Source organism: Prionailurus viverrinus, chromosome C1 (assembly GCF_022837055.1).
Source record: "Prionailurus viverrinus isolate Anna chromosome C1, UM_Priviv_1.0, whole genome shotgun sequence".
Classification (NCBI taxonomy): domain Eukaryota; kingdom Metazoa; phylum Chordata; class Mammalia; order Carnivora; family Felidae; genus Prionailurus; species Prionailurus viverrinus.
In genome coordinates, this window is record NC_062568.1 from 42,107,364 (window position 1) to 42,135,279 (window position 27,916).

General features: G+C 34.3%; 1 protein-coding gene across 4 annotated transcripts in view; it reads left to right on the top strand.

The window, feature by feature from the left end:
• The window catches only part of TFPI (tissue factor pathway inhibitor), a 104,210-nt gene that overhangs the window by 61,678 nt on the left and 14,616 nt on the right, over positions 1–27,916 (top strand). For all 4 annotated transcript variants that reach the window (XM_047873312.1, XM_047873313.1, XM_047873311.1 and 1 more), the window contains 5 exons: positions 4,462–4,584; positions 11,762–11,959; positions 19,408–19,446; positions 23,320–23,496; positions 24,355–24,540. In XM_047873312.1, the coding sequence (XP_047729268.1) occupies positions 4,476–4,584; positions 11,762–11,959; positions 19,408–19,446; positions 23,320–23,496; positions 24,355–24,540 (709 nt within the window). In that variant the 5' untranslated portion in view covers positions 4,462–4,475. The remainder of the gene's footprint in view (positions 1–4,461; positions 4,585–11,761; positions 11,960–19,407; positions 19,447–23,319; positions 23,497–24,354; positions 24,541–27,916) is intronic.

Consider the following 27,916-nt stretch of genomic DNA (forward strand, 5'->3'; position numbering starts at 1 on the left):
TCTCCAATAGAAAATACAATTGTACATTACCATAATAAGGATCCTATGAAAGTCTTACAGTTGAGAAACCCTTTATAAGTTTTTTAATTCTGACATAAATATATATATATAACAACTAATAACACGTTGCCTAACTCATATTCTGAGAACACATCTTGACCTAAAAGGATAAAATTGATGCTGCAAATTAGCACTAAAGTAAAAAATAGAAAATGTAAACTATACTAACTATAGATTATTCTGTGAAGTGTATAAAATGTGTTCATTAAAATGCATACATTTTTAGAACTTAAATGGAATTTAAGGACAATGTAGCAAAAGTTATGTGGTTTATAAATCAGGTTTAAAAATATAAATTTATTTCCAAAGGTTACTTAACAGGCTGTTGGCAGAGCTAAGTATAGGAGTTTTAAATTTTGGCCCCCAAAAGATAAATACTATTTTTATTCAAGTTAAATAATTTAACATGAATTTATTGTCCACTACTATGTACCTGGCATATACAAAGATATCCGGACAATTTATCTAAGCATTGTTATTAACATTGTATATTTATTTAACTCTGTTGGTTACATGTAAATTCAAGGCTTCCTCTAGATTTTTAAGTCTCTCTTAGTGTCTAACATATTATCATGCACAACTAGTCACTAACACAACACCTTTATGTAATATATTCTTGCTATATAATTAAAAATTAAAGGGGACTTGGTAAGACTGAGGGTCCTCCTTCTGGTTCATAGCTGGCCACCTTCTTGCTGTGTCCTCAGATAGTGAAAAGGATGAGGGGTATTTGTGGGGTCTCTTTTATAAGAGCATGAACCTTATCCCTTAAGACCTAATCACCTCTGAAAGGCCCTACCTCCTAATACCATCACGTTTGGGAGTTAAGATTCTATATAAGAATTTGGGGAACACTAATAATTCAGATGATAGCATAATCCCACCAACAATAGTAAAGGTCCAAATGCTCATTAACACTTTATATTGTCAGCTTTTATTAATTTTAGTTGTACTCTCTCACAATAGTGCTAATTTTAATTTTTCTGATGACTATGTTGAGTATCTTTTAATATGCTTATTTTCCATTTGCATATAATTTTTTGCGAAGTGCCTATTCAATCTTTAACCCATTTTTAATTGGATTATTTATTTTTAATTCCTTATACATTTTCAATGTATAATCTTCAGATACATGAGTTTCAAACACTTTCTCACAACTTCCTTTTCAGTGTCTTAATGGTGCTTATCTTGATGAGCAGAAAATCTTGATTTTAATGAAAAGTAATTAACAGTATTTTATTTTATAATTGGTGCTATGTCCTGATTCAGAAATCTTTGCCAACCTTGTCATGAACATATTATCCTATGTTTCTTTTATAAGATTTAATGTTTTATATTTCACAGTTAGATCTTTGAACTCCTTTGAGTCAATCTTTCTGTACGATACCAGGTTGGGTAGTAGATATTTTTAATGGGGCCAGATATTCAAGAAAGTAGAATGCAGAAAGGCATAGTGAGTTAACTGATGTACAGCTTCAGTTTGGGTTTGCTGTCTTGTTTGCCGTTTTGCAATGTAAGTTAGTGATGCTTTTGGAAGTTTTAAAAAGAAATCAATTACAATGATATGTAATTAAGTCAGTTCACTCTAAGTGATCTCCACAAACTACAGCTTTACCAGTGTCATAACAAATTATAGTATTTTTTCAGTGGTATACCCAAATCAGTCTTTTGCTCTGGAAGGCTGAGTGCTTTTGGCCACTCTTCAGGGGCAACATTGTGGAGAAGAAAGAGCACTGGACTGGTAATCTGCTAACTTGATTTCAAACTCTGTGTGTCATTAATTAGCTGTAGTTCGCTGCAGGGCATTCTTATAGTTTTATCTGTCCGACACCCTTCCTTTCTTCTGGAAGCAACAATCCGCTCCTTCTTGGAGCTACACTTGTCCACCCTAAGACCCATACACTTATGTTAAGATTTGCAAGGTTACTACATTTTCCTATTTTCCAAACCTGAAACAAGTCCATTTCAGCTCACCCAAATTGATTCCAGTCTCCCAACAGCTTGTCATCTCAAATGTATTGGTCCAAAAGTTTCAACTCTTCCAAATTGAAACCATCAGTGCTGTTCTTTTTTTTTAATTTTTTTTTTCAACGTTTATTTATTTTTGCGACAGAGAGAGACAGAGCATGAACGGGGGAGGGGCAGAGAGAGAGGGAGACACAGAATCGGAAACAGGCTCCAGGCTCTGAGCCATCAGCCCAGAGCCCGATGCGGGGGTCGAACTCCCGGACCGCGAGATCGTGACCTGGCTGAAGTCGGACGCTTAACCGACTGCGCCACCCAGGCGCCCCAATCAGTGCTATTCTTAAGCTATTTGAAACTAGTCCATAAAGAGAAGCAGTCACATTGTTTTCATGGAAGAATGTTTTAAGGTTTAAAATATGAGTGCTGTGCAACCTACCATGTAGAGAAGGCTGGGCTGCACTAAGGGGGAATAAAGCTTGTCTAAGGAGTGCAGTAGCAATGAGCGACTCCTGGCGGTATTCAGCTCCCCGACTCTCAGATCCAACCACAAACCTTCCTTTGTGATCCTAGATTATTCTACCTTCTCTAGAATGAATAAGCTGATGGCCTTTTGACATAAACTGTCTGAGCTGCCTTGTGTTTCTTACAACTAAGGAAAGTCTAAAATCACTAAAATTAGGCAACACTCTAGGCCAATATTTTAAAGAGAATAATTTGATGAGTTTGAAGCCCAAATTCTCATCAAGTTCTTCAAGCACCCAACCTCAGCCTGCTCCCTAAACCATGGGACAGGAAAACATGTTATATTTTACAATCAAGATATAACAAGGTTGTATATCTAAAAGAAACTAATAGAAATAGAAGAGTCCTTGAAAGACTAGAAATTTAGCTGATAGACTCTTCAAAATTATGTATCTATATGCATATATATATACATACCTATTTGTGGATTCAAATAGTTTATGATATGATATAGAAGGTACGTAACACTGCTATTGACTAAAAATCAAGTGTATGTTAACATTTACAAAGTGTTGTGAGAAAACAGGTTGTACATTTCACTAGTAATTTTTATGATGCTTAAAGCAAAGGGGGATTATTATTTATTACAAAGCTACAAACACCTTAATGGCATGTATTGCAGCTATGATTTGTTACAGGCGTAAACACAGAATTCTCTAAATTGTTTTAGATGGAATATCCATTCCTGCATTTGTGACTATTTACTGATAAGATTTTGTTTTCTTTCCTGACGCTGATAACATCCTCGGTGGCTGAACATGTGCCTATGTTCTTTCTTTTTCTCTTCCTGTGCTGCATGAACACATTTCCTTCCATCTTTGAATCCAAAGGAGACAGAACCTTTAAAAAAATTTCAGTGTGGTTTTCCATTAGTTTTTACTGTGGATCTCTAAATCATTTTGAAAGAGGAAGTCTCACTTTCCTGCTGAAATCTATTTCCCTCAGAGTGTAAATGTGTTGGTTTATCACTTAAAGTCACTTTTCTGTTAAACTCTTTTGAATCAGATAATAACTGCCTAAAACGAGGGTGGACGAACTGGGGTAAAGGACTCAATAGAATGCCAGACATGTATTTTGTCCGCAGTTCTGTTTGCTCTCTCATAGAAAACCTGGTTCGGAAATTGGTTATAAAAACAAATCTATTTTAAAGGAAACAAGACAAAAATTTGTGAAATGCCTTTCTTTTTTTTAAAAGAAGTACTGGGGGCGCTGGGTGGCTCAGTTGGTTAAGCGTCTGACTTCGGCTCAGGTCATGATCTCGCGGTTTGTGAGTTCAAGCCCCATGTCGGGCTCTGTGCTGACAGCTCAGAGTCTGGAGCCTGCTTCAGATTCTCTGTCTCCCCCTCTCTCTGACCCTCCCCCGTTCATGCTCTGCTTCTCTCTGTCTCAAAAATAAATAAATATTTTTAAAAAAATTTTTTAAATAAATAAAGAAAAGAAGTACTGAAACAAAGGGAAAGTGAAATCAGGAATTTAACGTTGCCTGCATTAGTGAAATAACAGAAGAATGTACAAAATATTAAAATGTAATTCTGGCTGAGAAAGAAGGGTAGCAAATATTCTTGCATTAGAACTGATGCAGATAAAATCGCATATGAAAATGGATCTTAATACATAGCCATGTTGATGAGGATTTACCCATGTCTCTCAAATACTGCCATTTTAAATTTGCGTTTTCGAGGCTGAAATATGAGCTATGTACTTGAATATTAGACATATGTCCTGAATGTCTGTCTACAGTAGTAAATGCCACATACACGTTTTAAACATGACTCATGGAATTTGTGGACAGAAGTGTGTGAGAATACACATTAAATGTCATAGAAATTTACATGTGGAGGCATGCATAAGATTCCTACCAGTCTGTAGATAATTTGACATTACTCTTAAATATATCTGGGTTCTGTATTTCAGAGATAATTTCTACAATGAAGAAAGAACAGATTTTTTGGACTTCTGTGTATCTGCTGCTTAACTGTGCTTCTGCCCCTCTTAGTGCTGTCGCCGAGGATGCTGAGGAATATACAGATGTCACAGGTAAAATGTTAGAAGCATTCATCTTTTTCAGCTAGTTAAAGCTCTCAATTTTAATTCAATAATTTAATATATTTTTCTCCATTGTGTAGAAAAATTAGCTTTTGCAGAAGTGACATTTTTCTTGGGAAATGTCTTATATGTAAAATGTAAAAAAAATCCAAACAACAAAAAAATGAAACTTACACCAAAAAAAGTCACTTTAGCAAGGAAGGCTCTTTTTTTCAGGCTATAACGTCTTAACATTGAAGGATCTCTGAAGAAGTGCAGGTAGCAAAGTGCCGTAGAAACAGCTCTCTGTGAACCGCGATGCCACCCTTTGGCTGGGATAAGTGTGAAAAGAAAAAGGAAACTACAGACATTCTCTCCTTTTCTTGCCTTATTCTCAAAATAAGAACTTCCCAGATGAGTCCAGTGTGAGAACCTAGCCACACAGGACACTGGGAGATCTGGCTTAGTGCAAGTTAATTCTCATCTCAGAAAGCTCTGTATCTAAAAAAAAATATTAACAATCAGCAATAGAACAAAAAGAAGACTGTACCATGACTGTTATTATAGATTTCTTTCTTAAAAGTAATATTTTTGTGGCAAATTAGTAAAACATTGATAGAAATCTCAAGTCATTGGTAATAGTGAGAGAATATGAACTAAGTGATAGCTTCTATTCGTATGTAATGTTTATGATGTACAAAAGACTTCCATAAATACATTTTTATTTCATATATCTAACCACTCTTTAAAGGGACTTAATTCAATATATTTCCCTTTGATAAAGACTAAATAAATATATATTATGTGCCTGAGATTGGTAGGTCCTAGGGAAGCAGTGATGAGTCAGACCAAGTTCTCAAGAATCTGTTTCACGGAGAGACTGTTCTATTGTCAGTGAAAAATAAAATTGTTATAAAAATTTCCTAAAAATGAAACTATTTAATAAACACTATAATCTGCTTTTATAAAATGAGAATTTAGGCATTATGAAATAAGCTCTAATTCTTCATTTGCCCCATTTATCAAAGGAGATAGCTTCCGATATTCTGGAAGCTGAGCAGAAAAGGAATGTAGAGAATAAAATCCCAACAGAGAAACAGCGGGCAACCCATCTTGGGAGGTGGGAGGAGAGAGGATCCCCAATATTGACCTAATCTAATCTCCTCAGTTAGCCTGAGAAAATGCACGCCAGGTCACCAGAAGCTTCCTGAAAATGTTGCTGTTGCCACAGTCGGCCAACAAGCCAGAATTAACCCATCAATAATTAAGCCAGAGATTAACATCTCTGGATAAATTCAGAAAAAACCAAGCTGGCTAAGAAAACACCTTTATCTCAAAGTTAGACTTGAAGGTCACTAAACTGACTAGCTGCACAGTCTTAACCAGTTTTGGGGTTTGGGGTTTTGTTTTTAATTAATCTTTCAATAACATGATTCCATATCAGAATCCATTCACAATTTTGAAGATACCATTTATCACACTGTGCCAAAGTCATGACATCTTTTTATAGAAGTATACCATTTCATTGAATAGAGTATTATCATCTTATAAGAAAACATAAGGTTTTATTGCTTCTCTCACAAGGGAATAGTAGACCTTTTCTTAATCAGTCTAACCAGCGGGGAGGATGAAAAACAATAAACCTTTTGATAATAAAAAACGGTAGTGACAAGATTTTTTTTTTAATTCCTTTAGAGTGGGAGAGAGAAGATTCCTTTAGAGTGGGAGCATTTAAAGAAAAGCAGGTGTCCTTCATAAGATTTAGAATCAGACAGACCTAAGTTTGCATGTGTGGTTTGTCACTCAGTGGCTTTGCAAAAGTAGGTGAGTTATGTAAACTCTCTGACTCCCAGTGTCTTTATATATAAAGATGTAAATAATTATGTTCATATGGTTGTTATATGAACTGCGTAGAAGCACCTGGCACATTTTGTAGCAGGGAGAAGTCAGAGCATATGGCTGCGTTCTTAAATAGTAAATTCCATTAAAACTCTAGACTCCCAAACAAGTTCCAGGAGAATGAGGACTCTAAAAGGCATGTGACATATCCCCAAATGTTATCATGAGCCTTCTATCCAACATCCCAGGGCAGGGGGAAGGGAGACTGAGATTGTAATCCTCAGACTATGAGACATAAAATACAAGAAATCAATGACAAAAATGACATAATATAAACCATAATTCTGTCTGGCTGCATCAGATTAAATTCCTGTTATACTGCTCTGTATGTGTTTTCTAGTTACATGGTGTTAGGCAGATCCTTGTCACTAACACTTTCCTCAAGTCTCAGTTTCAAGTCTCAGGAAAGCTCTCCCTGATCCTTCAGACAAGCTTAGGCATCTTAGTACACACAAACACAGCACCTTGAACGTCCTGAATATTTATGTAAGTAAGTCTTCAGTGTCTGCATGCTACATGAGAGTGTGTGTTGTGGGGGGGGGAGGGTGTCTGCTGCCACCTGATATTTGTACTATCACATCCGCCCTGACCGCGCAGTGCCTGACACATGATCAACACACGATTGTTAACTTTCAAAAGGATTTATCCAAAGTAAGAAATAAAAACCAAGACAGACTTGCATCCCGTTTGGATGCAGTACATGGCACCACATTCAAGGGAGCGCACCTCATCACTCCCCCACGTCAGCGATGTGCAAAGTGTGGGTCGTAAGCTGATGGGACAACACAATATTCTAATACATGATTCATCTAAAAAATACATTAAAATGTGAACAGTAACGCTAAAGAACCAGGTAATAACTTAATAAAATATAGTTTACAATTAATTCTTAGTGTTTCATTTGGGAAGTTGTTGTAAAATCACCTGCTTTCATTATTGAAACATTTTTAGTTTTTATAAAGTAAATTTGAGAAAAAAAATGTATTGAGTGGAAATCCTAGGATTAAATCTATGTCCTTGACCTAAATGCCAATCTAGGAATCTCAGTCATGCAGATCTGTGACAGTATCATTCAATGTTAAGAATGTGTGAGATATTTGGTGTAAAACTATGTGGGGTCAATTCTAAAGCCAGCACTTATGGTGTGAACTGAGCAATTAATTTTGATAGTGCTATTTTATAATTTTTAAAATGGTATTTAAAAATACCTAATTCAGAAGGTTGTTGTGATTATTAAATAATACAATTACAAAATGTCTGGAGCACAATTATTCATAAACAACAGCTGTTACTACTACTACAGGCACAAATATGGTACTAGCTTTCGTTTTTGTGGTGATGGCCTGCCACCTGGTGGCATAATTACTAAATAGCAAGTTGAGGGAGCGATATTTGTTTAATAGACAAAATGTAAAGTAAAAGTTTTGGCATGATGAATAGGACTATCAAATACATCAAAAGTCAAAATCAGAGGAGTCATCAATGAAGATGTGAAGATTTCTGAAGATCTGAGGTAGCATCAACGTGGGAATAAGGAACCATAATATTATGTGAGGAGCGCTTTAGGAATTTCTGAAAAAATGGGATATAAGCCATAAGCTTAAAAATATCCGAATATTATTTATTATTCCTAGCTAATTCTCAAAATTATTTATGTGACTCCTGAGATCCTGAGACCTATTCTAAGATCAGACATTTATAGAACTGACAGGTCAACTTTTTATCGGTCACATAAAAATGCATCCACAAATACATTGTGCTAATGCAATGATACTTATCGTGGGTCTGCTCTCAATCACGTGCACTGCTTAGAGTCTATGAGGCAAACTTTCTAGCTTCTCACAACTTTTAACAGGTCAGAATGTCAGTCACAGTATTCTAAATCTCTAAGTAAAGAAAGGGAATATAAGCAGCATTTATAATTATTCACAAATATACTACCGCTCAGAAAAGGCTTTCATTTATTATTGAACTCAAACTGACAACTGTAATTTCAGTGATGGATGGGAAAGATATTTTTTCACAAATCATTTTTTCTTTATATTTACATATTTATCTATGGAAAATATTTTTACCAACTCTAAAATGCTGTTATATATAATGTATATATATTATATATAAGTGCTCTTATATAAATAATATTTATAATGAACTATAGAAAAAAGCACCTGTGTGTATAATTTAAGAAAATAAAATTTCAGGGAAGTCTAAGAACATTTAAGCAAAATTATAATTCTGAAGTACACATTATTAGATGCCAGAAACTTTTAATATGCCTTGAGAGACATTTTATTTATTTCTTAATTTTTTTATTTTTTTAGACACATTTTAAAGCCAATCATATTCAAAAAGTTCATCGGCATAAAATATTAGGTACATCATTAAAAAGAAAAGGAAACGAGATTTAAATTTATATATGTCAATCAGTTATTTACTCATTTGGTAAACTATTTACATATATATTATAGAGATTGATTGGCTTTGGGGACATTATATAATTGGTATAAAAATTACTTAAAAATATCGTATAAACACCCAAATTATATTTTTCAACTGCACATACCCCACAGGAAGCTGAAAACAGACAAGTGCACAGGTGCATAAAATTCAAATTAGTTAAAGGTTTGACCAGTATTATAACTTGTAATTAGCCAGTTCATGAAAATTGTGTTTGGTGTGAAAGTATATGTCTTTCGTAGATGAAGATCTATATGTCATAATAAATCTCTGTTCTATGTTTTTCTACCTTATCACATTTGGAATCTGAAAACTTAACTGTTCTATAATTTGTCAGCTCCATTTATTTCAATTGAAAAAAATGTCAATTATATTATCAAAGAAATAAAAATGGTGATGTGGTATTTTATAAATTAAACTTAGATTTTTTTTATGGTTAAAAGTTGCATTAAACTGATGAATGGATAAAGAAATTGTGGTTTATATACACAATGGAGTACTACGTGGCAATGAGAAAGAATGAAATATGGCCCTTTGTAGCAATGTGGATGGAACTGGAGAATGTGATGCTAAGTGAAATAAGCCATACAGAGAAAGACAGATACCATATGTTTTCACTCTTAGGTGGATCCTGAGAAACTTAACAGAAACCCATGGGGGAGGGGAAGGAAAAAAAAAAGAGGTTAGAGTGGGAGAGAGCCAAAGCATAAGAGACTGTTAAAAACTGAGAACAAACTGAGGGTTGATGGAGGTGGGAGGGAGGGGAGGGTGGGTGATGGGTATTGAGGAGGGCACCTTTTGGGATGAGCACTGGGTGTTGTATGGAAACCAATTTGACAATACATTTCATATATTGAAAAAAATATGTAAGCCAAAAATAAATAAATAAATAAAAATAAAAGTTGCATTAAGGGGTTGAGATAAAATTTACATGTTCATAAATAATTACCATGGAGTGAATGAAACAGCATATTAATAACTTATGCATAGAAAGCTATATTTTTTTAAAATTTTTTTTTCAACGTTTATTTATTTTTGGGACAGAGAGAGACAGAGCATGAACGTGGGAGGGGCAGAGAGAGAGGGAGACACAGAATCGGAAACAGGCTCCAGGCTCTGAGCCATCAGCCCAGAGCCTGACGCGGGGCTCAAACTCCCAGACCGAGAGATCGTGACCTGGCTGAAGTCGGACGCTTAACCGACTGCGCCACCCAGGCGCCCCGCAAGCTATATTTTTAATCCTTCTAAGATTTCAGGGCATACTTATCATTTTATGACCCATATAGAAAATGAAAAATAATCTTCCAATTATTTTATCACAAAGAATTTTAACATTACTGAAATATAGCTAAAGCTAGACATTAATTCGATATAGATCATTAAAATAACAAAACCTTAAGGGCAGAAGACATTAGATAAACTTACCTATTCTAACTTTGATGATATGCCTATTTTCTCTTTCAAAAAATTCACAGAAATTTTGAAATTACAGGAATTCAACACTGATTTCCTTCTCGATGATTTATATCCCCAAACTTTTTTTTATTTAATGCTTTTAAAATGTTGCATATATTTTTACAATGATGACATTCATTCATATTTTTCAATGTAAATTATTTTATAGTGTATTAAAACCCTTTGGGGGAAGATACCTAGACTTCATCAGTTTTCACTTAGCAGAATACTGCTGCCCTCTGAAGGGTAAATTGGTTTAGGTCATTTTGAGGTTTCAATATCCCTCAGAAGTGACCAGAGTGAATACTTAAAGTCTTAGAAAATATATTATAGACAACCCTCCAGAAGTATGAAATGGCATTATTTGGTCTTTATTATTTTGGTGGTACCAGCCACAATTGTCCATGTCTATCATACCGATAAATCTATAAGCAAATGCAACTTCTTTAAAATTAGGCCTCTATTGTTGGACTTAATAAAATTAAAAAATTCTACTCCTGAAATCATTGTTTCACCATATGCTAACTAATTTGGATGTAAATATTAAAAAATAAAAAAATTAAATTAAAAAAAATTAAAATGAAAAAAATTGAGTTTTCTGTATGTACAACTCCCTTCACAAGATATGAAATTCTTCTGTGACTAAAATAAGTGACGGAATACTGAGGGAAAAAAATTCTAACTCAAGATCAAAATAATTGCCTCATTCTATTTTAAAACATAGACAGTGCTGTATAACTTTTTCAACATTGCTAAAATACCGTTACCAACCATGGTAAGTAAAAGAATGGACCATGATATATATGTACTTGTAATATCAAACACCTATACTTTCATAATTAGGGAAATGGTTTAACATGGTATGATATAGTACACATATATATGAATCTAGATATACTATTGTTTGTAACAAGTTATGTGTAAAAAATGGCACAACTGTGGATTAGAGAGAGCAAATCAAAGAGTTGACATTAATGTCTGCCCGTAAAAACTGCTGAATTTAAAAAGATGTCTCTATTTAATTTCTAATGTCAACACACTTGTTACCTTACAATTGCTACTCAGTTCCACATTGATCAACTGGTATATTTTTAAACAAATCCATAACAAGAGTCTAGAAAACTATTCTACATTTTCCTTTAATAATCAGTAATCAACTATTAAACTTTAATAGTTGATAAACCTGTTTCATTGGTGTGTTTATAAACTTTATGTACCTGTTTGATAATCTTGAATAACTTGTCATGGTTTCTTCAGCCTGTGTTATTTCTGTTGTTCTTCTTCAGAAAAATTAGGACATTCTGAAAAGGAAATGAAAATAAAGAACATTATTGCAGTGTTGATGAAAGCTTATATATCTTTTATTTTTACCTTGTAGATGATGGGTTACCACCACTGAAACTTGCACATTCATTTTGTGCTTTGAAAGCAGATAATGGCCCATGCAGAGCAATCCTTACGAAATTTTTTTTCAATATTCACACTCAACAGTGTGAAGAATTTATATATGGGGGATGTGAAGGAAATCAGAATCGCTTTGAAAGCCTGGAAGAGTGCGAAGAAAAATGTATAGGAGGTAGGTTTCTCGGGACAATTATTACCCAAGAGCCATTAGGTTCCTTTAACTTTTTCAAAATGTTCAGGGTTATTAGATCTAATCATAGATTTGATAATTTTAGAAAAAAAAGTTAAACTATTTTAACATTCCAAGGAACATTTTGTTCACATTTTTGGCATTCATGTGCAAATATCGTTTTTCATTGTTTATATCAGTTATCATAAGTTATATTAAGCCCCACTTATTGTCCTATATTTATTTCTCCAAAATAAAGAAGAAAAACCTTTAAGTTCACTGATTTTATATCTGCAATGAAGTGAGTATAATTCAGTCTTCTTGGGCAGCTGTGAGTTGGCAGGAAAGAAACTGTTAGTCACACTGACTTAGTCTTTCCTTATCAGTACAGTGATCTTATAGCTATTCCTTTCAAAATAATGAATCTGAGAATCCACTTTGAGGCTCTCAGTGGCTACTAATGAGAAAATTCTAAACTGCATCAGAAAGCAGAAATAGGGGCATCTGGGTGGCTCAGTCAGTTAAGCATCTGACTCTTGATTTTGGCTCAGGTTGTGATCTCATAGTTTGTTAAGTTCAAGCACCGAACTGGGCTCTGCACTGGCAGTGAGGAGCCTGCTTGGGATTCTCTCTCTCTCTCTCTCTCTCTCTCTCTCTCTACCCCTCTCCTACTCTCTCTCTCTCTCAAAAATAATAATAATAGTAATAAACATTAAAAAAAGAAGAAATATATAGATATGAAAATTAAGCCATTTTCTCTGGGACCTTGGAATATTGTAGAAAATACTATACTTACTGACCCCTGTAGATTTTACTGAGCTCAACTTTTCATATTTTTACTAAGTAATAATGTTTAAAAGTATATCATATTATATTGTTAAGGTTTATTGAACACTTTTATTTTGCTTTAATCCTATTAAAACAACATTGTTTCCTGAATTTTACAAACTATAATGTGGTTTCATCTCGTCTCGTGATAAATCCCAAATCACTTCTGGTCACATTTTGAATGCTTTTGTCTCTGTTTTATTCTTCTGAATTGTGAGCTATTTAAAGGATAGAAGAAGCTGAATTATGTTTATTTCCCCAGTTTGTAGCCCCAAATTTCCCCATAGTGTGTTCTTAGCTCGTTGAATGAAACTGTAGTACTATAGAGACGATATCTTTAGTTAGTAACACTAGGTGCCTTGCTTTTTCGCTTCTTCGCAAAACAGGCATCTGTGCATTTTCACTTTGATAATGTTTTCCAGAATAGCTTTTACAAAACAGCCTTGGCATCATGATGCTCTTGCCTGTGGGAAAATGTCAGTGTGGTGAAAAGAGAGAACTTCTCTCCTCTGTGACTCTGTGGGGTGCTTTGTTGTATGTTCCAGAGCTGACAGAAAAGGATTGATGCGAATGTATTTCCTTGACCTCAGAGCACTTATTTCCTTCTTTCTTCTCCATAGATGTGCTGGAAATGTTACTAACACAGATTAAGCAGTTCAGTGATCCTCTGTAGTGCCTTTGGTTTTTGTGATTGCCGGGTCATTTTCCATTCATTATACCTCTTTCTCTTCCATACTGGGCCAAGTATCCTTCTGTGTTGAGTTGAATATCACTCAGGTTCAGCACCTTGGCTCAGAGGCCTGGTTGCTTCATTCTTTGTAATTCTCACTTTTTCGTTTAGCAGCCAACACATTTTCATCACCTGGGCTCTTTCCTGAAATACATTTTTTTTTTTTTTTTTTTTACAATTCACAAATCGTTTATTTCACCATTGTGCAAAAGTTACCCTTTTCTTTAGGAATTAATCAAACATAATCATTTGGTTCTTCACTGACTGTCTTGCTTATAATATCTTCTAAAACATTATTATCTGTTCATATACCTAATGTATAAATACGAGTCTCTTGCTTCCATATCCTTATTATATCTTCAAAAGCCACTTATGTTTTACTGTTTGAATATCTGAGCGTTTTATATAGAAAGCTACTGTTAAGGATATAGCTGGCATATAGAAGAAGCATTGCTAGACTTTTAAAAAATCATCAAAGGAGCAATTCCATCTTCAGCTATGATGGAGTAGCTGGAACTGAATTTTCTCTCATAATACAAATGACTAGAAAAGTGGACAAAATATATGAAGCAACTGTTTGCAGACATTGATCAAAAGGCAGTGCAGGGGTGTCTGGTTGGCTCAGTCAGTTGAGTGTCTGACTTCAGCTCAGGTCATGATCTCATGGTTCATGGGTTCGAGCCCCATGTCAGGCTCTGTGATGACAGCTCAGAGCCTGAAGCCTGCTTCAGATTCTGTGTCTCCTCTCTTTCTGCCCCTTCCCAGCTCATGCTCTGTCTTTCCCTCAAAAATAAATAAACATTAAAAAAAATTAAAACAAAAAAGGCAGTGCAGGCTTGCGATCTTTGAGAGAAGGGACACGTGAGGTGAGGCTTGCCATCTCTCAGCTTTCTGCATGAATGCGCTTCCAAACCACAGTCACTGGAGGGGAGCCCAAACACAGCATGGTGGTCTCCCTGGTAGAGAATATGGAATTGGAGATTGGGGATTGAGGTGACTGAGCTCTGAGGCATAATATGTTGGAGACAATGGACATATGTGGAGAAAAAAGGTAAAAAGTCTGGATAAGGGTCCCTTTGAATTTGTCACTAAATAACAAAACTGCATGCATTTGATGAAATTCCTTAAGTTTGAGAAAATAATTATAGTGATTTGTAAGTGGGACAACTCCCAGAGTTCTCATATAACTGAGAGAAAACCCAAATATATTGATGAAAAATTATAAGAACTTGCAGATTTTAGGTATCTCACTGGATGAAAGGACAGTGTAAATATTTATATACAAATATACTGGCAATGAACAAATAGAAAATTAGACAAAAATTTTAAAAGGACAATTCCATTTAAAATAATGGAACATGAAATTCTTAGGGGTGGATATAAATTCAAAAGTGCACAACATGTACAATGAGATCTATAAAACATTGTTAAAAAGTCATTGGCAAATAAAGAAGACTTTAATAAACAGAGATAGAAAACCTATTAAGAGATTGAAAGACTCATTGTTGTTAGGATATAAATTCTCCCCAAATGGATCTGGAAATTCTATCCTATTCCAATCAAATTCCAGCACATTTTTCTTTGTACATTAATTAGTCAACTCTAAAATTGATATGCAATACAAAAGACCTAAAATGGCAAAACAATTCCGAATAAAAGAGCAAGTTTGGAGAATTTTATCTGATTTCAAGGGTTATAGTACAGCTGCAAAAATTGAGGAGGAGGATGTGAGTAAAAGGACAGAAATCAGTGGAACAGAATAAATAGTCTAGAAACAGATAGTACACAACCATGGTTATTTGATTTTCTATGAAGATGGACATTTTATTTTTATAAATAGAATAACAGTTTAATAAAGAAAAAGTAATAAACATGATAAAAGCTCTGCTTCGTTTCAACCTGAATGTTACTTGTTACTCTCCGAAACTCTGTTTCTTCCTGTGCACATTGAGGATGTGATAATCACATAGACAAATCATTAATGTTACTTACACAAATATTTATATTACTTGTCCAAGGGAAAGATCTTTTCAAGTAAATAATGTGACTGTAGGCTTGAAAGCACTTGGAAACATTAGAAAATAACGACATCAACATGTTGTCATTTTATCCTGCCGTGTCTGCTCATGTCTCTGTCTACTAAATTATATATTTTTTTCATTATGCTCATAAGTAGTTTCAATTTTTACTCATGTGTAAAACATGCTGTTTAGTTGACATGATAAGGTATGAATATTGTAGAAGCAGCCAGTGAAATCTCTCAAAAGCGGTCCTCTTTATGCAGAGAACCTAATTATTTTACAATTAAGACAATGTGACTATTTTAAGAAATTGTTGGTTTTTGTTTAATATGTAATTACTTAAGCATAAATTATTGACAGAATGCTATTAGACGTTTCATTATAGAAATTCTTACCAAGTTTTAAGTGTTTTTCCTAGGGAAAGGGAAGATGGTATAAGTATGCAGCACGTAAAACATATGACATACATTGTATAGCACGGCTTGAAAGGTGAAATTCTGTATTATGAGGGAAGACCAATGAGAACTATAGCTTGTGAACTACCATGCCTGAGAACAGGGCAAGCCAAACATTTCAGGAACTATGAATGTGTTTAGTTGGATATGTATGCACAGCTCTCCTTGTGCATGTAAAGTTGCTTTGTTAGCTGTTTTCAAATAGGTATACTTTTGTTTGGTGTGTTTACCTATGTAATAATAGAGGCATGGAAACGAAGTTAATAGGTTTTAAAAAATAAAAAGTTTGCAAAATGGCTTTAGATGCATGGCTTTCAAGATGTTTTGTCTTTTGGGTTAGTTGCTTTTTTTCCCACAACATTATCTTTGATTGCTATTTTTGGGAAAATAGGCACATTGTAGTGTTGGAATTAAAGAAGTAGATGAAAGACATCAAATTCTCATTAACTTTATAACCAGTCAGCCTCTACAGCAAAGTTAAAATAGGTATATTTAATTTCATAGAATTTCATCAATTCCTCAAACAGGTTTAAAGGCTCTAGAAAGTATGCTGTCTATATTAATTACTATTTTATTGGTTGGGCTAGTAGTGACTTTTCATGGGGCTTTTCATGGGGATTTTCTCCATAAGGAATTAAAGAGCATGTAAATACTTTTTTCCATTCTCCTTATTTTTAACTTTGTCATTTCATGTTTTATTTGTTCAGAATTGTGAAGACCTATTTACTAATGAGAGTCTTCTGTCCATATAGTCATTTTCCTACCTGCTTAGAATATTTTCCAGGCTGATTTCAACAAATAAGAAACATTAAAAATTAGTCTTAAGCTCTTACTCTCTGCTCTCCTACTCAAGAGAAAAAAGATGAAAAAAGAATAGATTAAGTTACAATTCCTAAAATGTGTCCTATAATTATGAACTAAATTATTGGATATTAATTACATTTTAATATTTGTAATAAAATATTTAAAATGTGAATTCATATATATTGGGGTTAAAGGAATTACTAAAATGGGAATTAGTAAAATATACTCTCATTACTCCTTAATATATCATTAGTAAATGTTATGGGTTTTTTTTTAATGTTTTTATTTATTTTGAGACAGAGAGAGACCATGAGCAGGGGAGGGGCAGAGAGAGAGGGAGACACAGAATCCGAAGCAGGCTCCAGGCTCCAAGCTGTCAGCACAGAGCCCGATGTGGGGCCCAAACTCACGGACCATGAGATCATGACCTGAGCTGAAGTCGGACGCTTAACCGACTGAGCCACCCAGGTGCCCCTATGTTATGGTTTTTTTTTAAGTTTATTTATTTATTTTGAGAGAGAGAGCATGCATATGTGCACCAGTGGGGTAAGGGGAGAGACAGAATCCCAAGCAGCCTCTGAGCTGTCAGCACAGAGTTCAATGCAGGGCTCAATCTCATGAACTGTTAGATCATGACCTGAGCCAAAGTCAAGAGATGCTTAACTGACTAAGCCCCCCACGTGTCCCAGTAAATGTTATGTTCTAAATAAATCTAGGAAAATATGACAATTTGGATAATTTACTGTAAAACTTACCTATTTTTCAGACTGTAATTGGCATAATTATCAATTAAATAGGGTGTTCATGGTTCTTATTTTCAGAATCCTAAAAGATAATCATTGGTAATATAAAAACATTTAAATTCTAGTGTGTTGAATCACATAGTTGAGTTAATTCACATGTATATCAGCTAAATTAATCAAACTTGGAATGGAATCAGAAAACAAACAAGTTATCTCTTTTAAAACTGCTTGAACATTGAAATTAGGCATTTCTATGTTCCCATCCAATGGCTGTTGTAGGCAAAACAGTATAAACTATTTAGCAGTCTAGTCTGATATAATGTTTATCTGTATCTATTCTTTTGCTCTCATAAATTAAAACTGTAACAAATTAGTTGTATATAAAAATATTTTAGTATAAGCCTATTATAACAATTCACTATCTAATTAAAGCACATTAAATGAGAGGTTTTTATTTACAACGAAAAAGACTCCTGAGGTTTCCTTAATATTAAAAATACAATTAGAAATATATCTTTAAAAAAAATTTTTTTTCAACGTTTATTTATTTTTGGGACAGAGAGAGACAGAGCATGAACGGGGGAGGGGCAGAGAGAGAGGGAGACACAGAATCAGAAACAGGCTCCAGGCTCTGAGCCATCAGCCCAGAGCCCGACGCGGGGCTCGAACTCACGGACCGCGAGATTGTCACCTGAGTTGAAGTCGGACGCTTAACCGACTGAGCCACCCAGGCGCCCCCTATCATTAATTTTTAAAGTTTATTTATTTGAGAGAGAGAGAGAGAGAGAGAGAGAATCTCAGGAGCCTGAAGTAGGGCTCCACGCCCTGCAACTAGAGTTGGGGCTTGAACTCAGGAACCACTGTGAGATCATAACCTGAGCTGAAACCAAGAGTGGGAAGCTAAACTGACTAAGCCACCCAGGCACCCCTCATTACCTATCATTTAAATTAGAACTTAGAATCCATACTTTTATATAGTGGGTCAAAGACAAGTGGCATCCTAGTTCTTGAGTGGAGTCATTCCATTGATTCTTTGATGTTAAACCAAAAAATATGTCACAGATACTTTTTGTTTCATTTCTCTTCTGTACTTGGAAATAATAATACAACTTGTAATTGGGTTGAAATAATTATTCAGGGAAAGGAATCAGGAAAAAAGATAATTCTGGGTTTTTCCACCCCTACTATCAATTCTCTATAGAAATTGCCTGTTTTTATACGCAAAGTAGGCTACTTGAATTACTTCCATATTTCACATTATCTTACTGACTTTTTTAAATATATAACTTATTGCCAAGTTAGCTAATACATACAGTGTATAGAGTGTGTTCTTGGTTTCAGGGGAAGATTCTATCTCAATTACTTTTTTTTTTTAAGTTTATTTATTTCTTTTGAGAGACAGAGACAGCGCATTGCGGGAGGGGCAGAGAGAGGGAGAGAGAGAATTCCAAGCAGGCTTCTCACTGTTAGTGCAGAGGTTGATGTGGGTCTTGAACTCACGAACCGTGAGATCATGACCTGAGCCGAAATCAAGAGTCAGACGCTGAACTGACTGAGCCACACAGGCACCCCTATCTTAATCACTTTTAATCACAGATCTTTTGAATAGCAAATGAAGTTCACCATGAATTCTTGCTTTTGTCAATGTGTTAGAAACTTTCAACATCATTTTTGAGACAGTGCTATGTTACAATGTAGATGGCTTCATATTTATAATAATTAAAATTAATCTTTAGATAAAACAAGAAATTTATTTATTGACATAGGAAAGAATAATTTTAATGGTAATAAACACATCATTCTAATTTTTTTAAATTGTATATGTAATTTATTTATAATTTGTGGTAATTGATACATGTTTTTCTCACAGATTATGTAAAGACCAGGACAGAGACCACATTAGAAAAAGGTAAACATTCATTTGTATGCTAACTAGAATGTGTGTAAGGCACTTAGAAATTCAATTTTTAGTCTTCTTTGATACGGAGTTCATCATAACCCCATGCCATCTTTGAAATGGTGTTTTCAGTAGATATAATGAAAAATTAGAAACAAATACATGCTATTTGGTAGGGAGCCTTCAGATGCTATATTTACACCCATTTTAATAAAGCATGATATTTAGTATTAGATCAGTCACATTCCAGAGTCATGCACATGCTATTTCAACATCTCCGGAACAGTACTTTAGATGCCTCTAATCTTTAGTTCTCAGAGCTCTAATCCCTTGATATCTCAGCATTGTGTAGCTTTGGCAAGCTTCATCCAGTATTCCCCTGAATGAATATATGCCTTTGAGTTGTCAACAGTCTGTATGCAGAAGTAAATGGAAATATTTAACAATAAGTGCTCTTGTCAATGTTATTTAGTGTGTGTGCATACTTTTTATTTTGTGATTTAAATTATTTTATTTATTGATTTTACCTAAAAATAATTATTTTCTGATGAATATATTATATTAGCACATGAAAAAATGTACCAATATATTAAGAAAGATATTCTCCTTTTAGGAAAGTCTAGGAACTTACTTGGTCCAATTACCATTTATATCATTTGCATTTGAATGACATAACACTAAACAATGAGATCAAATTATTTAACTCAGACATGAAAAAGCTACAAAATTCAGTGTATTTTAATTTTACTGACTTTGATTTAACTGTGTGAGGGAGTTGAAAGCTTTTGTGAGTGATAACCTTAAGACATTAGACTTTGAATCAAAATTTGTAAAATAAATTCAGTGGCAAAGTTTGTACAAATACCATTGGTGGATATATTTATTTACAAATTTTAAATTAGCTTTCTTAAAATGCCGAGTTAATCTTTACAAAAATGTTCAATGCTTCAATTAAAAGAAAGGAAATACCAACATTTAAATGTTAGAATGTTTTTATAAAAATGTGAAATTAGGAAAAAATTACATGCAGATAAAATTTAACATATAATTATGGTATTTATTGTATATTTAATAATTTGGAATCCATTTTTTTTACTAATTCATGTTAATATTTTTCCGAAAATGCAGTATCTTATTGTTAGCAAAGTTAATTGGCTCCAAACAGTAAAAATATTGACACTGTATGAAATACAATCTTATAAACTGTAAAGCACAGTATACATTATTAGATGTGAGGGAAAAGAACATGGGATACACAGGCGCTTACCTAAGAACCACAGGAATCACTTCCCCTAATTGAATCCCTATTTCCCTTTCCTTTCCTCTATAAAATGAGCATATTCAGAGAAACAATTCTTTTACCTTTAACAAGTTATGAATCTATATTTTTTTCTGAGTTTTGTCAGATTGGAATTAACTCAAGAAAAAAATATATATATCATTTCCTTAGATACAAGGCCAAAATGTTCATCCTGTGTAGGTTTATGGAGTTCTTAATCATCCTAGAATAGTGGTCATACTCAAGAGCAAAATAAGGGCTCCTCAATTTTGATTATAACCTACTCCAGTTCAACTGCATTGCTTTGCTCAGTGATATCACCAAGCCTCCAGAATCCCCAATCTGTAGAGTTCAACTTCAGCGTTTGTAGGAGATATGACAATAAGTAGGAGACCCAGGGATGAGAGATATGCTGTGTCAAAGGAAGAGCAAAGATCAAGGAGCAACTTGAATGAATACATTTGTCAAGAGTCAGGGAGGTAGGTGGCAAAGTTGCTTGGCTTAAAAGGTTGTTAGAGAGCAGTGAGGTAGGTACGTAGGTAATTAGTTTCCTACTTAGGAGTTCCTCTTCTCTTCATTCTTAATTGATATAGTACATGGAAATTAGAGACTAAAGCTATCAATACTATTCACATGTGTTAAAAAATGTTCAGATGCCATAACCAATGTATAATAAAGACCTCTAAGCATATCAATTTGAAGTTAACTCTGTGATATGTTTTCTAGCATCAATATTGGAACAGTTATAAAGGCAACCATTTTGAAATGGTCTGGTTTAAAACAATTGTCAAGTATGCAGCCTCAAACAAAAGTTAACAGTGAAAATTAATGTGGTTTGTGGAGGTTGGTCTATAGCTTGAAGTCTGTATTTTGTGTTTTAACCAAGCATCAGTTTAGGCCAAGGATTGTGTATATAGATTTAAACGAATATTACTTTATCTGAGGAATATAGTGCATGAGTTTCTTGATTTGTAGCCTTATTTTAAACTGTAGACCCAAGGAGAATTATTTTGCAAATGTGCAATTTCAACTCTGTCCTAAAATAAATTCATATCCTACAATGGGTCCCCATAAATAACAACTTGTAGTTGCAGAATTTCTTAATTATAGTTCTCAGCATAGTTTCTTATTGTTTTCTATTTTTATATGCAATATATTTTACCTCCTCCTTTTTGTTAAACATAGAATTGTTATATTCTCCGTCAAGATGATTTCAAATTTCATAAGAAGTACACGCTAAGGTCAAAATGTATCAAAATAATATTTGAATGTATTTTTTGCTCTTTCTCTTATAGAAAAGAATTACAAAATTTAGAATTGTTTTTTTTTCCCTTGTGCCATAAACTTAACCACAAATTGTTACTATGGGAATAATAGTAACATTCACCTTGAGAAACAAGAGGCAATAAAGAATAAACAAAATAACTTTCAAATTGGTACTTTGAGAAGTAATACAAAGTAGATATTTTATACTATATTAAATAGAATGTTTTATTTAATAAAACAGTGCTCTCATGGGAAATTGTTTTTTTTTCTGAAGATCTGCAACTGTTGCAGAAATCTTTAACATTATTAAATATATGCTCTTTTCATAGTAAAACACTCCTGAGTATTGCTTCCCTGAGACAGAAGAACAAGTTGCTTTAAGATGTAAAAGGATATACTACAGTTCATTTTGCCACTCTGGTAATATAGGTGCAGGGGAAAAATGAAGAAATTGGAGCTTTGCCCTAAAAAATTCAAGCCCCATATATCTTGCGGTCATAATTTTGAAAATAAATTTAATTCTCTTCTTTACAGAGTACGCATGTAGACAAGGTTTGTAATGTAGATCACAGTGGCGCAACTTTGTGGCAGCTGTGTTTAGTCTGGTTTGGAGTACTATCAAAGAATGGGTATTAGTTTTTTTCCAAATGCCTCTCCAATCCCTGAACATGTATTTCCTTTCTGATTCTATACTGTTGGAGTCACTCCAATGCCTGGAAGAAGAAAAATAAGAGACACAGTGGTAGATGTCACACCTAACACAGATTCCAGCATAAGTATTCAGGAACTTCTAAGAATAGCTCTGAAAGCTTCCATACGCCTCAAAGCTTCTGCTCCAATATTTTAAAAATTGAAACCATTGTAATAACGCGAGACATTACACTTCTTTCCCTAATGAGAGCCTACCCCTGAAAAATATGAAATATTCCTAGGTCTTTCCTAAATGTCAATGCACATAAGCCTAATAAACATAATTAGACCAAAATTTTGTCATAATATTTTGTACTTCCAAACCAAGGGTAAAATAAAATACCTTTATTCTCTCCATTCATGAAATAGTTGATAGTTATTGCCCTACTAATTTACTATGAGAAATTTAGAGCTTGAAATTTCAATAGCAACTATATGTGACAATAGATGTATCTTCCTTATTCTAAATGTCACAGTAGATGCAGATTATTTAATATTGTACAGTTGTGGATAAAGTTCTATGTTTATCTTTTATCTTTCACTTTTCATGTTTACTCACTAAGTAACTTCCACTTTGTCAGTTACACATTTAATCAACACAAATTATTCACAAAAAAGAGTATTCTTTCTGACATTTTTATAATTTCTAGAAAAGCCAGAATTCTGCTTTTTGGATGAAGACAGTGGAATCTGTCGAGGTTATATGACTAGGTATTTTTACAGCAATGACACAAAGCAGTGTGAACGTTTCAAGTACGGTGGGTGCCTTGGCAATCAAAACAACTTTGAATCACTTGAGGAATGCAAGAACACCTGTGAAGATGCAGGTAAGTTTATTTCCCATCTCGTTTTACTTCATTTAGAGTCATTCCTTTAAAAATAAGGCATCTTAGAAGATGCTCAGCTTTACTCAGTTTTTGTTCCAGCCATGCAAATGAAGATACATTTGCATCCACTAAATCTGCTAAAAATTAGTCACTATGTTAACTTAAAAAAAAGAGGGCACTTGGGTGGCTCAGTCAGTTGAGCATCCAACTCTTGACTTCAGCTCAGGTCGTGATCCTAGGGTCATGATCTCATGGTCATAATCTCAAGACCCACGTCAGGCTCTGCTCTGACAATGCGGAGACTGCTCAAGATTCTCTCTCTCCTCTCTCTCCCTCTCCCCTTCTCTAAAATAAAATAAATAATTTTGTAAAGCAATAGAAAGTTAAGAAATGTATAGTGGAAATTATTTCCATAGATTTTTTTTAAGTTACATTACTTAATTTTCTTTCCTGAGAATATTGTAGTACAATGTAGGCATAAGAATCAGGCTGCTGAAATCCCTTAGATTTATAACAATTTGAGAGCAAGTAGTACTTTGGAACCTACCACAGAAAATCAATCATCTTTTGTCTAACCATAAAATTTATTAAAGGATTGCCTTAAACTTTAACTGTTAACTTTTTTGGCCAAGAACTACAAAGTTGCTCACAGAAATATTATCTTTTTAACTGTATATATAACTGTATATTAACTGTATATGTGAGTATAGTAAATATTTACTGTTAACTAATTTAACATAGCAATGTGAAAAAATTTCCAGAAGTCTACTCTTAACACAACCACTATGCTTTGCTTTACACGTACAATTATGAACTTATGACACTGCTGTGTTTTAATTGGCTGTATTTTTTTCCCAGTGAATGATAACCAGCTGGATATGATTGTGAATAATACATTACTGTCTGAGACTACGGACAGTATGTTACCACTTTATTCTACGACTAATATGTTACTGCCTGAATCTGTGAATAGTACATTACCGCTTGATTCCATGAATAATGACTCCTTCACTCCCCAGCCTACCAACGTCCCTAGCTTTTTTGGTAAGAATCCTTTTAAAATTGCTACCAGAAAAATATTATGGTAGAAATAGAAATGGAAGGTATATTAGAACTTTGCTTTTTTAAACAATGTAGCTCTTGTAATCTAATGATAGGTGTGTTGAAATACTGAGATTCAAAATGTTTAAGTCTTTCAGTCTCATAAGGGTGATAATTTTCCTAATCTATTTTAAAGTATGCTTTGAAATAGGCTTTTGATTACACATCACTTGAAAACTTCCCTATGATATTCAACTCTATGCCAAATTATCATATAAAATAATTCTCACAATTATCAGCATCAACATCTGATGGTAAAGTGCTATAATGGCAGCGATGTGTCAAAGGCAGTAAGGTGCTCTTAAATTGAGCATGGTATTGGGCAAGGCCTCAGGTGTTTGCTCACAGGACAGATTAGGAATTTGTTGAGTAACCATCCCCAAAGGTTAGGTCACGCTGAAAGGAATTTTCTTTTGGATTTCTGCAAAATTCTTTTCTGGGCTATGCCTGGGCTATTTAGGGCTATTCTGAAGATACTTTTCAGCATATTTATCAAATTTAAACAAACATTAAGGAAATATACCAACAAAACTGCAGAGCTGGAAAAAATAGTAAAATATTGGAAAACGTAACCAGAAACCACAAATATCTGGGCAGTTAAAAATCATCTAGAAAGCTGAAAGTTAACAGGATAAAGGTAAGGTCCTACCTAAATTTTAAAAGTCACATGTGCTCATTCAAGAATTGGAGATTTTGCTTAGAAGCAGTCCATGTGAAAGTTTTAAACGTAAAGTTGACAAGAGTTGGAAGAGTTCTGTGGCTGTTAAATTTGTAGCCTTTGGGTAAAAAGAGACAGGGGCAGGGGTTCTCCACCCCAGCCATGTATCAGAATCAGATGGTATTCAGAATCGGACAGTCTCTGAGCAGGTCTTTGCAACAAACAAACAAACGAGCAAGCACAGGGCAAACAAAATGTCTGCCCAGATGGATTTAAAGCACTGCAAATGTTAACTATCCCTCATCTAGAAGGTGGGATATACATACCGAATTTAGTCCCACACTGACCTGATCACGTCTGTGGGATTTGCTTCAGCCCTGAATGCCATACCTTAGAAGTCACAAAGACAACCGGAAACATGTTTACAGAACGACTGGGAAGTATAAGGAGATGTGAGAGCTAAAGAGGGAACATCATATAGGCTCTATCATGTGAAAGAAAAATTAGGTTCTCTACATCCCTAAACCTCTGTCCTCTCCATTTTAATCCACTCCTCCCCACATCCTTACCCTTCCTTATTTCCCTCAAGCCAGCCTAAGGATCAGGATTAATTTGTGAAATCTAAAGTAGATGTCTCTTTCTGTAAAGTGTTTATTTTTTAATGTGAGGTCTTGAAAAATGAATGGGTAGTTTAGGGATTAAATTCCCTAAATTGTAGGCATTCAAATTCTAATAGCACTTGAGATGTCATTAAAGGGCATATAACATTTCAGAGGGAGTTTGAAAACATAGTATATTCAAATGCCTTCAGGTCCTTAGATTAGATTCTATAATTAGAGCAATGAACTCAGTGCCAGATGAATTTGAGTCTCATTTTTAAACAATACTTTGTAATCATGGTAAGAATAAATGTCTTTCTAGTTCTGATTTTTTATCTGTAAAATTAAGTAATTTCATTGCATTGTTTGTGTTCTTGCAGCCCTGTGTCTTTCAGTGACATTTTGTTTAATCCAGTTAAGAGTCACATATTGAAAAAGCATGCTAAATCCTATGGTGTGAAAGATGTGGAAGTTTAGAATAACAAACTTAATGGGCTTAATGATACATGTGATACAATATATCTGCTAATAAAATAAATGCCTGAAATCAATTTTCAATATGTTTCAATATTTTTTGTTTGGATTACTTCACTAATTGAAATAAAGGTCTTCATTCATTTGTCATTATAATCAATGGAGTAAGTCAGGAGATGTTTGTGCCTTAAAGTTTTATGAAATATAAAAATGATTTTTGGCAGGTACTTTAGCAATATAGAAAGGAAGAGACGGACACCTGAGTGACTCAGTCAGTTAAGCGTCCAGACTCTTGATCTCAGCTCAGGTCATGATCTTGAGGTTCGTGAATTTGAGCCCTCCATCGGGCCCTGTGCTAATGGTGCAGAGTCTGCTTGGGATTCTGTCTCTCCCTCTCCCTCTCTCTCTGCCCCTCCCCTGCTTGTGCTCTCTCCCTCAAAATAAATAAACTCAGAAGAAATGTCTTAATAAAAATTTTAAAAAAAGAAAGGAAGAGATAAAATACATGTGAGAAAGTAAATGAGTTTTCAATACTGTCTGATAAATGTCCTGAGTTTTTTATGTAGCTGCACAATAAAAAGTATACCAAATTAATGGTTATAATGATAAATTATTAACTAAGGAAACAGTAAAAATTCACAACATGAACTTAAAAGAAAACATCAAGAGGATTTTTATTTAACACAAGAGACGTTTAATTCTTTTATAGTAACTGCATTTAAAATAGGGAAAATCTGCCTCCTTTCTTTTTGTCCAGATAATTTTATTTTTTATTGTATTTGTTTGCTTCAAAATCTAAATTCCTCTAGCCAGTTTGACTGTTTTTCCTTTTTTTTTTTTTCTAGGAGTATTTATTTCTCATTCTTTTGTTTTTCTAACATTCCTAAGTCAAAACATGAAATAATGTTGCAAGAACTACTATGGGAAGTTTGATACCAAGAGTGGCTTAATGTGTAAAGGGTGACAGTGAAGCTCCACCTTAACTATTTTTAAGATCTTCATGATCCCTCGTCCACCCCATCCAAGTACAGGTCGGAATGCAGCCATCTCTCCTCAATGCGACCTGGATGATCCTTTCTCCATCTCATCCAAGTAGCAGAATGCAGGAAGGCAACTGTGCCCCCACGTTTCCTATACCTAGATTATCTCTCTCCTATTCCACCAAAGGTTTTTGCTGAGGTCTATGAAGACACTCTTCATATTCCAGCTCTAAAATAGCTACATCCACCAAAGTTTGCAATTATATTATTTTATTACAATTTAAGAAAATATGGCTCCATGGTTTTTTTTTTTCATTTTCTTTTTAACATTTTTTCATTTTTGAGAGACAGAGACAGAGCATGAGTGGGGGAGGGGCAGAGAGAGAGGGAGACACAGAATCCGAAACAGGCCCCAGGCTGTGAGCTGTCAGCACAGAGCCCGATGCCGGGTGCGAACTCACGGATGTGAGATCATGACACGTGAGCCGAAGTTGGCAGCTTAACTAAGCCACCCAAGCCCCACTATGGTTCCATGTTTATGTAAGACCTTGTTATTCTAGGTTTTAGCAAATGTGTAAGCTTCTCTGTATTAGTTTCTTTTGAAAAGA